This window comes from Opisthocomus hoazin, chromosome 2 (genome assembly GCF_030867145.1).
Source record: "Opisthocomus hoazin isolate bOpiHoa1 chromosome 2, bOpiHoa1.hap1, whole genome shotgun sequence".
Lineage (NCBI taxonomy): Eukaryota > Metazoa > Chordata > Aves > Opisthocomiformes > Opisthocomidae > Opisthocomus > Opisthocomus hoazin.
In genome coordinates, this window is record NC_134415.1 from 75,501,300 (window position 1) to 75,516,932 (window position 15,633).

The 15,633-nt window shown below is 37.4% G+C and overlaps 1 protein-coding gene across 1 annotated transcript in view; it reads right to left on the reverse strand.

The window, feature by feature from the left end:
• The window catches only part of RFX6 (regulatory factor X6), a 37,141-nt gene that overhangs the window by 4,412 nt on the left and 17,096 nt on the right, over positions 1-15,633 (reverse strand). Inside the window, exons 6-14 of the mRNA XM_075444892.1 lie at positions 12,799-12,906; positions 10,342-10,419; positions 10,135-10,248; positions 8,068-8,117; positions 7,117-7,276; positions 5,556-5,700; positions 4,165-4,274; positions 2,024-2,141; positions 802-924 (exon numbers count right to left, since the gene is read on the reverse strand). Coding sequence (XP_075301007.1) covers positions 802-924; positions 2,024-2,141; positions 4,165-4,274; positions 5,556-5,700; positions 7,117-7,276; positions 8,068-8,117; positions 10,135-10,248; positions 10,342-10,419; positions 12,799-12,906 — 1,006 coding nt within the window. The remainder of the gene's footprint in view (positions 1-801; positions 925-2,023; positions 2,142-4,164; positions 4,275-5,555; positions 5,701-7,116; positions 7,277-8,067; positions 8,118-10,134; positions 10,249-10,341; positions 10,420-12,798; positions 12,907-15,633) is intronic.

Genomic DNA, 15,633 nt, shown 5'->3' on the forward strand with positions numbered 1-15,633 from the left:
TAAATGACACTTCATCCTAAAGAATTAATAATGAGAAATTTAGAATGCTTGAACTCTATTTTCATATTGATATGTAGAGAAAAATATTTGTTATACTCAGCAGTTCTTCAGTTTTCTGCAGACTATCAATACAGTCAGTGGAAGTTCTGTTATTCTTCAGTGGAAACCATGACTTTACCTTATGGTTTCAAGTACTTCACCTAAGTATCCAAGGATAAGGAAAGTGCTACATAGCACAAGTCTTTTTCCTGAAAGCTGAATTAAAAGAAAAAGCATAGCATCTACTTTCAGACAAATTCTATGCAAGTTTCTTGCAGCAAAGTGAAGATTTAGAGTAATAACAACCAAAAAGTTAAAAACTGATTGCTAGTGCTACTGTTAATAAAAAATAATTCAGCACAACTCTTTCAGGGATATTTGCATTTTGGTAACTTTTAACTTATTCCTAGTTCAAGGTGCAACTTGTGGCAGGAAAACTGGATTAGGAATTCCTGCCCTTTCTGCTACTTAGACCTCATACCACACTGCAGCTTGTGGCCCTTTAGATGTACCTAGAAGTATTTGTTGCATCCAAACATCATTTCAGTGATCCAGCATATTCACATTCCCACAAAATGTTGTGAACTATGGTAGGAAGGTGGGAATGAATTGCTGAGTGAATGGTTACATGATTTTCAGGTAAATTAGACAATGTTGCTTATAACTACACTTTCAGAAGAAGACAGTAAGCCTGCTTCTGCTTAAACAAATATGTCCATTTCTAAAAATACAGTACATTCAAAAGAACCAAGCTCTAGTTACCTAAATTCTTCATGTATTTGTCCAGCAGATTCTGGAGTTCTTGTTCTTTGTCATTGTTGAACTGTGTCTCCATGGCGAGCAGGATGTACTCATCTAGTAGCATGCGGATCAAATGAAAAGAACCTTTTGCGGGAGAAAGAGAGAGAGTAGCTGAGTTATCTCTGTGACCATCTCTCACCACTCTACAAGAAGCGAGTGAAACAAACAAATAATTGTGGACTTTAAATGACCTGGCAAGACCAACAAGGAATAGTGCCTGACTTCTAGCTCTAATCTCTCTTTGCACTGGCCCACCTAGCTCAATTGTTTACTGTCCTGTGGCTATTTGACCGCTAATTACATCAAAGAAAAATACTGATGAAAGTGAGACATGCTTTATACTTGAAGAGGGCACACAGTGGAGCTAGATAAGGCTGAAGTCTGCTAGAATGCCTCTGCTCTATTTCTGTTTGCCTTGTGCTAAATAACCAGACAATAACTGGTGAAGTCTTTGACCTTATTTCAAGGATATATTACATTAAAAATGTGTGTCTTCTTACAGCCATTTCAAATACCCTCTGAATTTTAGATAACAATGTACCTACAACTAAACTTAGGAAATTATGTACTAGATTTAAAGTGAGTTTCACTTGCTCTGCTATCTTCTATTTTATAAAAGGTTGTTTCTGAGAGTCCCCCAAAATGTAAACATTTCTAGAGATGAACATATGGACCATAATTTTAAAAGCCACAAACACTGTTGAATCAGCTGTCTGCTGATCCCAGGATTAAATGAGTGATAATTGGCCAAATTCCTTTTGCTTTTATGAAAATATACTATGCACAAGAACTTCTATACAGCAGTAACTCTTACCCAAAATAATCCACATGCAGAACTAATAATTTAAATCTTCTGTCTCCTATACTGAGATACGCAGTTAAACTTCCATTGTCATAACAAAACAAATAGAGAGCCTCTAGCTCTTCAATGGCAAAGCAGTACAAAACAGCAATTCAAAAGAAAAATACCTTTCAAAAATGAACATGTGACACAGGTCACCAACAAAACATTGCTAGCATTTACTGTGAAATGTTAGTTTGAAAAACAAGTTACACAGCATTTGTGGCTTTGATCAAAGTATCTCCAGACTAGGGCAGGTTCCTCTGCTGAGGAAATGGTGGAAAGCTGGTAAGTGCTAGCACATATGTACAAAACAGGAGTGTTTCTACAAAGCCCAGGTACCAAAACTTGATGCATTATTCAGAGTTAGGTTATGCATCACTCGAGCACCGAAAAAACTCCATTTGAGAAGGAAGTCTTGAGCTCTCTTCTTTAATGACCTCCCATTTTGCTTGCTTGCCTGAAAGAGAACAGTAAAATACTATTAAGAATGCTAACGTACTTTCTGAACACAGGAGAAAAGAAAGGAAAACTGAGTATCATTGAGAGTTCAAGGAGTTCTTGACTCAAGCTGATGTGGCAGGGTGGATCACTCTGCCTCCTTCAACCTGTCTTCATAATGTGTGTCTGAAAGTGATAAAGAAGAGCAGCATTCACTCTTTTCAGTGCAACCAGAGTAGAGCTCTGACAATGTTAGATAAAGCAAACTGCTTACTGCTTGGGCTCTGCTGTGCCCTGAATAAATTAGCTCATATTCTAGTATTAAAGGTGCCAAATTGTTCTGCGAATATACAGGTGTACAGGGCAGAAAATAAAAAAGCCACCCTCTGGCACTATGTGATTCCACACAAACAGGGAACACAAATTAGTCTTTGTACTTTAATACAACCTGTATAATACTGGCCAGACTTTCTCTTACAAAATGGTATGTTCACTATCATAACACTGACGCTTTTAATGCTGCTTATTTCATACTGTCATTTTGCTCTGGCAGTGACTTGGTCCTGTGGTAACGTATGCCCGGTTGCTTTCTCAAACAGCAAGCAGAAAGAATCTGTTACTTTAGTGTGACAGTAACCACATTTTAGCATGAACAGAAGGCAGACAGCAATAGAAGGATTACATGCTTTGTAAATTATTAGCTTCTGCTTAGTTGACCTAGCCACTTATCAGGACTTGTAGGTATTTTTTACCCCTAACCACAAGACAACAATGCTAGGAACCTGTTAACTTTAATAACAGAGTATCACATCAGTAGATTCTGAATGGGAGAGTGCTTCACCTTTTCTGCCTGGCTTGTTTATCAGGCATTGTCTTTTGAAATTGTGGAATCAATTTTCGACCATAATCATTCAGTTCTAAAATAAGTTGTGATTTCTCAGCTTCAGTGGGAGTTTTTGTGTCTAGGTGAGCGTGTACGAGGACTTGCTTTGGCTCTGCTGCCCTGAATTATCCAAAGGTCTTCACAGTGCTGCTCACATACGACAGCAAATGCTAGGAAACTCGGAGTGCTTTAAAAAAAAGATAAATTCTTGCTGTTTCCATTGAAATTTTTTCAAACAGGTGAAGAAAGGAAAAATGACATGCCCATGGTTATTTTATAAGTGGCAGTCACTCTTCTGTAAGCCAGCCAAAGCTAAATGAACGGTCTCCTGCTCTTGCACCCATTCGTATCAAGATGATCCCTAAAATGCTGGATAAGATATTGCATTTCCAGATAGAACATGACCTGATGAGCAGACCAGTGTTTAGCTACTAGCAAGCAACGTGTAACATTTTATTCTGCTAGCTTACATGCAAGTCACATATTGGGTGAACACCTCTTACTTGAGCTATAACTCAGAACTCTATTATTTTGTTCTGAACTATAGTGTAACCATTCCTGTATAACTACATGCATATGAAATACTTAGAATTATAAAGCATCTTGTAATTCAGGGGAAAAAAAATCCCACCATAACCCACAATTACCGAGTTAAGCACCTTATAAAGCTACAAACTCTATCTTCCATCCTGGTCTGTAGAAATCCTTCTGCAAGTTCGCTATTTCTGAATCGATCTGCTACATACTTCTACCACATACAGTACCATCTGAATACCATGAAAGAAAGAATTGCTTCGCTAAGGAACAACTTTTGTTCACGCTACTCATCGGGCAATACCCCTGAGATTCTGCATGCACAGATAAGGTGGATGGGTTCCTTTCACGTACAATTTCGGACAGTGCTGACTCTAATGTTTTAGTTAAGATGCTTCTTAGTTTGTCACACTCATAAGACTGCTCAACCGCACTCAACATGATTAATTAGAACTACAGGCACTGGAACCTTTCACATCAAATGAAGATCTCCCCTGTTACCATAAGGAGAGCAGGGATGAGAATCCCATGTGGGAAACCAATGGGACTGCATAAGTAAGGGACTGTGTAAGGAGTAAGGGGAGTAGGATTTGGTCTTGAGTCAGGCAGAACATTTGAAAGGTACCTTGATAACCCTTTGCTCAACCACAGTATCCAACCATTCAATAAATGATTCCACAGTGGCATTCTTCTTTAGAAGGTCCTTCAGTCCTTGGAACACTGCAACAGAGTCATCTAGCACGTAAAAAGGAGAACATATCATTGCTTGCTATTCTGAATGTGAGAAAAAGCCACTCACCAGCCATATGACAGTATTGTAGCATGGAAAGGAAGAGCAAAGAATTAGAGCAGTGAAGAAATGAGCAATTTCCCAGCAAAGCAAGCAGACACACATCTATCAGACGTATGTATTATAATTACTTAAGCATTACAATTATACAGGTTGTAAGACAATGAAGTTTTACAAGAAAATAAAAGCAAAAAAATTCTTCTATTTTCCATTCATTTTAAGATTCAGCCTTGCATACCTTTCTATTACTAAGTTGAGTAATAAAGCTTTATCTGTAATGTGGCAGACTTGTACACTGTTTTACGTTTCCCTTATATTTTACAAGTTTCTCACAATATAATGTAAAGCTAACTTCCTGAATTCCGATTTTCAAAAAAGTGCCTGAATGACTATTTATTTCTCTTCTCCTTTTCTGTTTTTAACCAGTGTGAAAGAAGACAAAGAAAAAAACAGAAAAAAATTACACAAGAAGTAGGAAATGGGCAACTCAAATGAAAATGTGAATAGGATTGTAAATCATTAAAGACAATAAACTTTCGTGATCAAAGTAACAATATTTAGAAGACAAGATATTGCTATTGCTCTCCTTTCAGCTTTCCAAAGTCTGATCAGCATGATTCCTATGACAAAAGCTGTCTTTTTAATAGAGAAAATGGCTATATCTTTCTTCAGCAATACATATGTATATGAAAATTAACAACCTCAAAATTTTTACTTTACTCCACTCTATTCTGTGTACAAAAATAGCTGTTACACTTTATAGAAAATTATGTTTTTTTTAAAGAGCAACTTTCAGAAAAAAAAAACCCTATTCATGCCAAAAAAAAAGTAATCTAGCTCAAATATCCATTAAATTAAGCCATAATGACATGGAATTTTTGAGACATCATTCAAGAATTGATCCGTGCTAATATCCCCATATGATTAGGGAAAAACTTCAAAAGAGATTTTATTACATTTAGCAACTGACATGTAAATTATTTTTTCAGTAGTCATTTAAAGTCATCTAGCTGGAATGACTTCCCAGCACAAGCTTCTGTTCTCGTAGGACATGCTGGTGCAACTAGTTGGTTTTCTTAAAGCTACTGAGGTTAACACTGAGCTGCATTAGAGAATGCAAGTGTCTACATGTGCCTTTTCTCAGTCCATCTCCAAGTAGACTAGTGTGGCATGGAATGAAAGAGTGAATTACTTCTAATGATACACATATTTCACTATGGACTTACATTCACTGTAGACCTCCCCATCAGAGTCTGTGCTCCCTGAGACTGCAAGGAGTGCCTGAGAGCCAATACTATTCAAATCAACTTTTTCAATATCTGACACCATGGAATTCACTACATGCTGATCAAAGAGCGCTGGCCGGGCAATCTGTAAGAGAAGGCAAGGCAAAATGCTGAGACCCTGTCACGATTTAACTCCAGCTGGCAACTGAGCATCACACAGCTACTCACTCAGTCCCCAGCCTCTGGTGGGATGGGGAGAGAATGAGAAGTGTAAAAGTAAGAGAACTTGTGGGCTGAGATAAAAACAGTTGAATAATTTAAAAAAAAATGTAAGGAAAAGGGAAAAGAAAAACTGAGAGAAAAATACAACCCAAGAAAGACAAATGATGCAAATGTAAACAATTGCTCACCATCAACCCAACTGCACAGCCAGTGCCCAGGCAGTGCCCCCCCCCCGCCAACCTCCTCCCTAGTTTTGTTGCTGAGCATGACATCTGGTGGTATGGAATATCCCTTTGGTCAGATGGGGTCAGCTGTCCCAGCTGTGTCCCCTCCCAATATTTCATGCACCTTCTACCTACTCGCTGGTGGGGCAGTGTGAGAAGCAGAAAAGGCCTTGACTCTGTGTAAGCATTGCTCAGCAATACCTACAACATCCCTGTATTATCAACACTGTTTCCAGCACAAATCCAAAACATAGCCCCATACTAGCCACCATGAAGAAGACTAACCCAGCCAAAACCAACACAGACCCACACTTGGGGATCACCTGAATAACTCCTCAGAGAAGAATCCTATTCTGTTTAATTTTCTTATCATGGCTGGGTTTTTTGTAGATCAGACGAGACAATGTTTCCCTTCCCTTCCACTAGACTCTCATGCTCTTCCCTTCCTATCAGATCATCTTCACGATGTCACCCATGTGCTACTTCTGTGTTAATATTTGTGAAAGAGAAAACTAAGTCAATATGAATATATGGTGCATCTACAGTTATTAACGAGGACTATCACCTCAAAGCCCAAGCTGTTAGCACTTAAGTTCCCCAAAAGGCATTGTGTCCTTTTGTACAACCTATCAAACCATTGCATGGACATGTCTCCTAATTGAAGATATGTGTATCCTGCCAACACAGCCTTGGAGCCCTCAGCTACTTGTCACTCACATGTTCTCCTTTCAGTCAAAACTCAAAGAGAAATAAGCTTACCAAAGGACATCATGGACAAGACAGTGAGCCTTTGCTAGGCAACAAGGATCATCTGATATTTTCCAATTTGGAACTAAAACAAATACCCATATATTCCACTTCATCATTTGACTGTCAAAAGTTCCCATGATAGCAGTTCATTATAACCATGGTCTTTTCTCCCTTTTCTACTACAAAAGTCTGAAGTTTTGGTCAGCTTTATGGCTGCTTCCTTCTTGCATGGTTAAAACTACAAGGTTTAAGTCTTCCATGGCTGAAGTTTAACCTTGAAAAAATAATGCACTCTTTCTCATAGCCAGCAAGGTGCACTGCATATAGTTGACAATTTTTTGGATGTACAGTCTTATTCTGCTTACCTGTGCTAGGTGTAGGAATGACGTCTGTCGTTTCAGGGAGGAAACAAATCTTCGTGCAATAGGCAGTTTCTTATCTGTCAGGTTTTCTGGTAGATTTTCCAAAGAGGAAACAACCCACTGCTCCCAGTTTTTTGCAAAATTTCTTATATCTGCCAGTAAACTACAGGAAAAAAATGTGATTTAGAGAAACAACAGTAAAAATTGTCTTTCATTAGTTTAAATAGTTGGGTTTCGATCTGCGATTAACAGACTCCTGGACATATCCATGAACTACTTCTCAGATGTCACCAAAAGGAAACAGGAAATGACCAATCATCAAAAGGCTAAAATTGACTATATATTGATCTGTACCTCCGCTGAGAAAAATTGTAAGCCATCTGCCGATTGAAGTAGGTTGAAAAACACTAGCTTTATGAATGAACCATAAGAAATCCAAGAACCATTGGAGATTATCTGAAGCTGAAGGCCTTACTCAGACATAAAACCCCAAACAATATGCCCTTCAAGAGAAAGGAAAGATAGGAAGATTTACAGGTAAATTATAATAGTCCTCTTATTAACGTCTTGTTGAGAAAATGCTTAGATATTATGGTGATGCATGGGAAACAATCCTGAAAAGTATTCTGAAAAAAAGGTAACAATTAATTGTCCTTACATAATATAAGTGCATTTGTTTATTTTTTCATCTTCTAGAGCTTTAGTGCAGAAGAAATGTATTTCAAAATGTCCAATAAGCCAGTAAAATGGGACATTAAAATACTGTGTAATATTTTAAGGCTGATCTATAGCTGTCTTCAGAGCTGACAGTATTTTGCAATACATACTCTACTGTTCTAATAATGAGCATAAATACTATTAGAAAATTTCTCTAGGATATAGAATTTCTGCTATTTACCTGGAATATGCCTAACAAACAGAATGTAGCATTATTATGAAGTGTCAGATATCTACCTTTCCGGCATTTCTTGCATTGTTGCAGGGATGAGCACATCTGTAAGAACCTTCAAAAAGGTAACAGAAAATGGTATTAAGCTTCCAGTGGCCATTTATTCACTCATGTCTGTCTTGTGTACTTAGATTGCAAAGTGATAAGGACAGGAAATTTATACAGAATAAAGCTATTCAACCTATTGTCCAGATATTTATATACCTAGACTTCTCCCATCACTATCAGATAGGAAAATATGAGATATTTATATACTTAGATAGCTCCCATTCTTAATGTATGCCAGCATGCCAGTAAATAAAGAAAGTGCTATCACTCATGTCTTAAAGTAGGGAAATCAGTAGAAGTGAGATGTATAAACACTTCGTCTTTTCTAGCATCACTGTGAGTCTCAGTAAAGCAGATACTTAAGCGTCTCACAAGTCTTCCACTGCTCTTAGTCACGTGACTCTTTTTTCTGCCACGCTGCGTGTAGCACTGAAGATGTTCAGAGTTTAGGACAAATCCCCTATAGCTAAATGCGATGTTTCGGCAAAAAACATCTGGCATGCCTTCTGGGGAATGTTATTGCAGAGGACAGAGTTGTTAGCCTATATCCCAATAAACTGTTTCCACTACTAATGTAAATGGTTTGATAACAACGCAGTAACATTCCTCCTTCTTTCTGGCAGCTGTGATGTCAAGAGTATCTAACATGATTATAAATGAGGAATGATGAAAGACAAAGAGACACAATAGTAAATTTATGAACTTTTGAGAAATTCTACCTTATTCGATTTCTAGTTTAGTGCTTCTGTAGTATTTCTTCTTACATTAAATATTAATTACAAGAAAGTTAATACTGAATCTATTGGGACAGCACATGTAGAGCAGGGAAAAACTCATAAACTCAAGGTACAATACAGCCTCTACAAGTAAATGAGACTTAATGTGTCATCTCCAGGGTAGTAATTATGATCTTTGATGCTAATCACCTTTACTTCACTCCGCTAACTAAAACACCTGTTCTTACTTTACAGCTGGATATGCTTCTAGGAAACACGTATTTGCATCTTTTCTGGATTTTTCCCCATATTTTTGTACAGTAAGGAATGACAAATAGGTAACAACAAGGCACTCAGTGCTAAACAGCCCCAAGTCTCTTGCTTTGACTGCTTGGTGTTTCTTGTTAATGCTGATAGGTGTTTCTTCCCATATGTGGTTGTGAAATGGTTAGAGCAAGACAATACTTTTGTATTTAAATGGCATGTCCTATTAGAGGAACTTAAAGTACCTGGCAGCTGTTAATTAATGTTCTGATCTGATTTTCCAAATTAAAAATTCAGGAAACTTTTGGTGGAATTACTTCATTTTTTCCCCAGTGCTCTATTGCTTAATCCTAACCTTGCAATACTCCTTAGTTTCACTTAGTTTCAACTATTTGTATGATCATGCTGTGAACTACATCAAAGAACTCATATGGCACAAAAACTCTACAAAACAAATGTTCCTTACATTTTTTTCCAAATGCAAACTAGTTCTGAATGCAGCAGTTTTGCTGGTACATCCAGCAGCATAGGAACAGAAAGAAGTGTAGCGGGCAAGAGAAGCAACAATATCTTAACCTAGCATTGTTCCAGCTCTGTAACACAAAACCATGACCTGACATAACCGGTGAGTAGCAAATACACATGTGGAATCACCTCATGGATCTGCCACAAATTCTTTGCTGGTAGAAACTGCAATAATCTTTTCAGTAAAAACAAGGCTTCATTTTTCATCCAGACTTAACACAGCCTTGTCAGTGAAGCACACAAGCATTTCTTTTAGCTACATTCAAGCAAGTCAAGATTTCACCAGTATTGTGCTGTCTGTAGTCATGTACCAAGTGGGCAGCAGAGCTGAGACTGGAGTCCAGCTCTCACATATGTCAGTTTTACGTTCTTGATTTCAATGGAATTCTTGCTGATTTGCACAGGTACAAGGCAGAAAGCAGTCACAGCATCATGTTATTCTAACTTCAACGCTGTTTTTACACAAGCAAAAGCTGCAACATGGCTGAGATTATCCATGTAGCTAAATGTTTAACTTACCTTATACAGTATTGAGTCACAAACACAGAAGATGTCAACGATGATGGGATTTTCAAGCAGGGGAAGAAGATGGTCTGGCATTCCTTGCCAAAAATGTAATAAGAAATGCTGAATCTAAAGGGGTAGGAACCAGATTCATGGACATAAATAATGCTTTCTTGGCTCCCTGTGCATATATACCAAGAATGTGTGTTCAAACAACCTTACCTCTTCAAAGTTCCCATTAATTGCATTGTCAAGGACACACTGACAGTGTGTTTTGTACATCATGATAAGAGTATCTACCTGTTTTGGAAGAAAGAAAGATTAAAAAGAGTTTCTTAGTTCTCTCCTTTATTTGCAGTAGTGATCTAGGATTCTTCTTTCTGTAGCTAGCATTTAAATATAGAATATAAACTGTTTTACAATGCATATTTACAAATAGGCAGCTGTATATCCAGAAGTGATGAGGAGGTCACTCATCTTTAGTTTTATCGACATCTTTAAGCCTCAATGCCATTGTCAGAAATGCAGCATCCAAATCTGTATACACTGTGAAAATGTGGATATCAAAGCAAGGCAATAGCTAGATTAGCCAGGCAGATGGTAAATTCACCTTTCTGAAGCTAAGATTAATCTCAAAGAGTAGTGCAAGTTAATCATTAGGCTACTATAGGCGTCTATGACTGTTCTGAAACATCATCTAGTTGGATAAATGAGAAAATAGCTGCCAGTCATTTGGTCAAAGTTTAATCACTGCCTTACACGAACTGAACTTTAAAAAGCAGAACTCCCTTTCATCTCATCAGGCTAATTTATCTGAGTGGAGTGTTCCCTTATTTTAATAACTGTGCAGAGTCATTACAAGAGCTTGTAAAAAATGGTAGTAAATTTTTAGATTTGTAGGAAATTATAAAACAAGAAATTTGTAAAGTATTTTAAGCAAAGAAAAATACTAGCAAAACCATTCTTCTGGTCCAGAATTACAGAAAGTTTGTTGTAGCTTGTGAACTTCTCCGGCAAACCAATATCAGGTTTCAAAAGAACATCGTACCACCTTGTTTCAACAGGTTTAGCATGCAGGTTTCTTCGAAAATGGACCTTGCTGACTTTCAGAGCTGTTTCTGTAACTATATATCTTTGAAAAACAATGGCAAAGGGTAAGATTCAAGAACATTTACAAGAGTTTTTTTGGAAGGGGTTCATGGAACTCTAAAGTTTGGGTAAATTTTCTTCAGAAACACAAAATGCAGAAATTTTCATTCTGTTTTGGTGCAGACTGCTACATTTATGGACTCTCCAGAGATTTCAGTTGCATGCAGTTTCTTAGGAGTTTAATGCAGGAGTCAAACTTTATGCATGGGCTCTCTTCAACAGAGTACCTAAATATCTTAGGTTCAGTAACCCTTGGTCAGATAATCTGAAGAAGGGGAAAGACAGTAAGGAAAGAAAACAGGAAATAACAAGGAAATGAGGAAAGAGCAGCAAGGAAAAAGAGCAAGGGAGACACACAGAAATTCATCTTTCTTCCCACAGTCTTCTCATAACTCCATGAGTCTGTCCCCAGACAGGGTCACATGTAAAGCCCTCCTGGGTCCTCCCATCATCTGGTCTCAACATCAGACCAATTGCTGCTGACCCAATAATGAAGAGAAAATGAGTTGCATCTTTTTGTTCATTGTTGGAGTGGTAAAATTTGGTTTTGCTTACGCTGCTGTGCTGGGTCTGCAAGGAACCTCAAATGCTCTTCAGATTTAAAGGTTATGAGAATGCTGGATATATAAGAGATGTTAATTCACTGATGGAGACTACAGCAGCAGGTGGTGCACACTGCTGAGTACACCAGCTCTCAGACTTTCTTCAGGAACTGTAAGACTTCCAGCTAAGATCTCTGTAATACAGATGGCTCCTTTTGTTTAGGAATCCTAAACAAAACAGGAATCCTAGGATTTAGTACTTTCACAGAACAAACTTCAGAGGAAGGGCTCATAAATCAAAAAGCTTTAAATCAACTTATCTCCAGACAGCTACCATCATGACCCATACCAAAGGCTAAACTGGAGAGTTCACAATGTGTACCAAAAGGTTTCTAGCACAGTTTAGGGATGTAGCAGCCTGTAACATGACCAGAAACACAGACGTAACACACAGGCAAGCAATCAAAGACATAAAACATATGCCAGCTACCCTTAGGATGAGCAGTACTGAGTATTGATTTGAGGGATACGATTTTACTAATTTAAAAAGAAAACACATGCTCAGATTCTCAGTCTCTTTTCCAACAATTAATAAGACAGAGTAAAGATCATCTAATTATTTGTTGTGAATTATTTGTTGTGAATTATTTCTTCCGATCTAATCAGAACAAAATTTACCTTAAATCCAAAGGCATTTGGAATGAATACAACTCTCAGTTATTTGTTTGTTTTGCTCTCCTCATCTTACATACCGTCAGTTTGTAAAATACTAGGTCAGTTAATAGGTAAATAATTCAACCACCTTTCCAGTGGAAAGCCAGTTAATCGGTGTTAGTAAAGGTTTGCCCCCTCTATAAATCAGTCACCTCTGTTTGATTATGGACATTTCTGGCTCTTTCATGTCAATACCTCAAAGGCTAAGATATGAAGAAACATTCTGTGGCAATTTTTGATGTGTAAGTCGGAAGAGAAGTAGCTCATGTTTTACCTTGTCTTTAGAAATGCACTCTTGAAGCAAAAGGTGTTGAGCACTTGGAAACTCTGGAAGGAGAGTTCCAGTTTTGGAACTCAGAGAATATTTACGAGTGAAACCACCCTGAAATGGAAGGGAAAAAACAAGAACGTTTAAATAGCTAACAGGTTCAACTGAAACCAACAATTCATGCTAAACTTGTATGTTATCTCATGAGTCTCTCAAAGTTCCAGAATATTTACATTCAGAAAATCCTTCCAAAACATTGATGTTTATCCAAATTTGGATTCCAACTTGGGAAGGTGATGAAATATGCACCTAGATCTAAACTCCACCAAATACAGTTTTCAGAATCATGCAGCCTTTGAACTACATTACTTCATGGAATTCTACGAGCTTGGAATTTAATCTATGTTTAAAATCTAAAGGAGAACACAGTCTGTAGCTCCCCTCTACAGTATGGACTGTCACATCCTCAAGGAGACTCTAAGTTTTACTTAATTAATGTGTATCTTTCTACTGCAAGGATCTAAAGTACTGGTGATGCTATTGTTCTCCGTTGCTCTCCTCCAGTTCTGATAGCATGGCAATACTGATTTCTGCCGGTTTAGTATGGTAATCACTATTTTAGTTTATCATAAAGTTTGATGATATTTTATAGCATTATGGATGTCTTGGTTTGTAGGGTCTATGGACACTTCTGAACTATGTATTTATTATACAGCTCTCTGTGATTTTGGCGGACTTGACATAAAGGGTCAGAAAATACCTTCTAGTCCTGTGTCCTATTGTATTAAAACAAATATGTACATAAACACAGGTACTATGAACTTTGTATAAAAAAAGGAAGAATACTAAGCTGCATGGCCTCCTGGGGCATGACACCGATTTTAGCTGGCTTCCTCCTGCTCTGTTGAAATGGCTGAGAGTTTGGCCATTCACCTCAGAGAGACTAGACTTGGTTCTGTGAATATTTTTGAAGCATTTTGCTTTAGTCTGTAAGGGAAGAGTAAAACTATGCTGGGTAGCCCAGGCACGCACAGCCACAGGTCTACACAATATAAAAAATCCTGTACAGAAGCTCAGTCCCTAAGTCCTAAGTCTGGGATCACAGACTGAGCTTGGAAAGAGGAAATGCAGTTTCAAAGGGCCTTATAGGAAGGGAATAAATGATTTTTCTCTTGCTAACTTTTTTGCAACATAAAAAGGGAAATAAAAAAGACATCTGTTAATATGATCACGGTTTCATATCTCCATGAGAATGATTTTCCCAGCCATTTAGTGTTCTCCAGTTACTTTGTTGAGACACAGTCAATGCTGACCTGGAGACAAGATAAATTCTTCCTGATTTATACTAAATTCTGCTGATCTGAGAGTTCCTTGCAGTTCTTAGAGTTCTTAAGCCTCTTTAGCATGTGACATCTGAAATATCGTAGACACATCTTGTGCTAGTTACAGACTGAGAAAAGATCTTAAATAATTATTAGATGCTAGACTTTGGAGAGATGGGATTGAAGGATGAAACAACAAGTAGCCTCGTATGTGTGGATACTGACCATGAAGCAATACATGGTAAATCAAACTTTGTTTAGACTCCTAGCCTAGTACTGTCACAAAATCTGGTTTAGTCTACTTCTCGTTAAAGGTGAGCAGTAACATCCTGTAGTGACATAATATTACTATGCTCATATTTATAATGCACATAACATTATGCTTATTAAGCTTTCAAATTACATAATTAAGATGAAATCCTCATCCTCAAGAGAAGCAATAAAATCTGTATTATGTTTCTGCCCTTACTGACTGAAGTGTACTTATTCTCACAGGACTGCATTCAGACCTAGAGAAGACTATTTGGCTGAAACCTTTTGTTCCATTTCAGCCCACCCAGTCCTTATGTGAAGGCAGTGTACAGAGCCTTGAGCAGGTCTTCTGCATGCTCCTGCAGTAAATCCATTACTTCTGTGCAGATTCCCTTTGTAATCGATGGAATTTATGACCATGCACTAAGCATTTGAACTGTACTTGAAGTGGCTTTTTCCCGTCCCTTTGCATACAGTCAGATCTCACTGAAGTGGGAACAGTAATAATAATAATGTAATATACAGTGTAAGAGTGTGCAAAAGGGAGTATTTTCCTATATATGTTGACTCACCAATCGGAGGCCAGTTTCAAATGAAATTCTCTCAAATATTGAATTCGGAAAACTATAGCTGTAACTAACTTATTCACCACATATACATCCCTATTTTTATCGGGTGATATGTCTGCCAAAACAGATAGCAAGGAATGAAGGCATACATTATGTAAACGCACTTTGACTGTGCTATCTACTATTCAAACACATATAAAGCTCTAGTCGAAGAAATTATAGAAATTTTAAAACATTATTGCTTCTTCATATCAATACTTTTTCAGTTTTATAATTGCCTATCAGTATCAGGAGGTTTGTTTTTTTTTTAGTAACAGAAGTAATCTCAATTATTTTATCATGCAATTACCCATGAAATATATTAAAAACTTTGATTAAAAGGGATTAGTTCATTTAAAAGAAGGCAGTGACGGTGGTGGGAGGTTTAAGAGAAGATAATCTGCAACGTTTTTTACCTTGCTAATGGAGTTATATGACTGTGCCTCAGTTCTAGACTTAATATTTTAATGCGCTGCCACTTGCGCTTTCAATTTAATGCCATCTGTTTCTAATGGCCATTTAACATTAAGATAATGACAGTAATATTATCTGCCTAATTAACCATGCAGACTCTAATGGTGTACTAACTGGTTTAGATAAAAGAATTTGCTGATATCTCCCCCTACAGAGAGAATACTAGAAAATGTGATAAAACATAC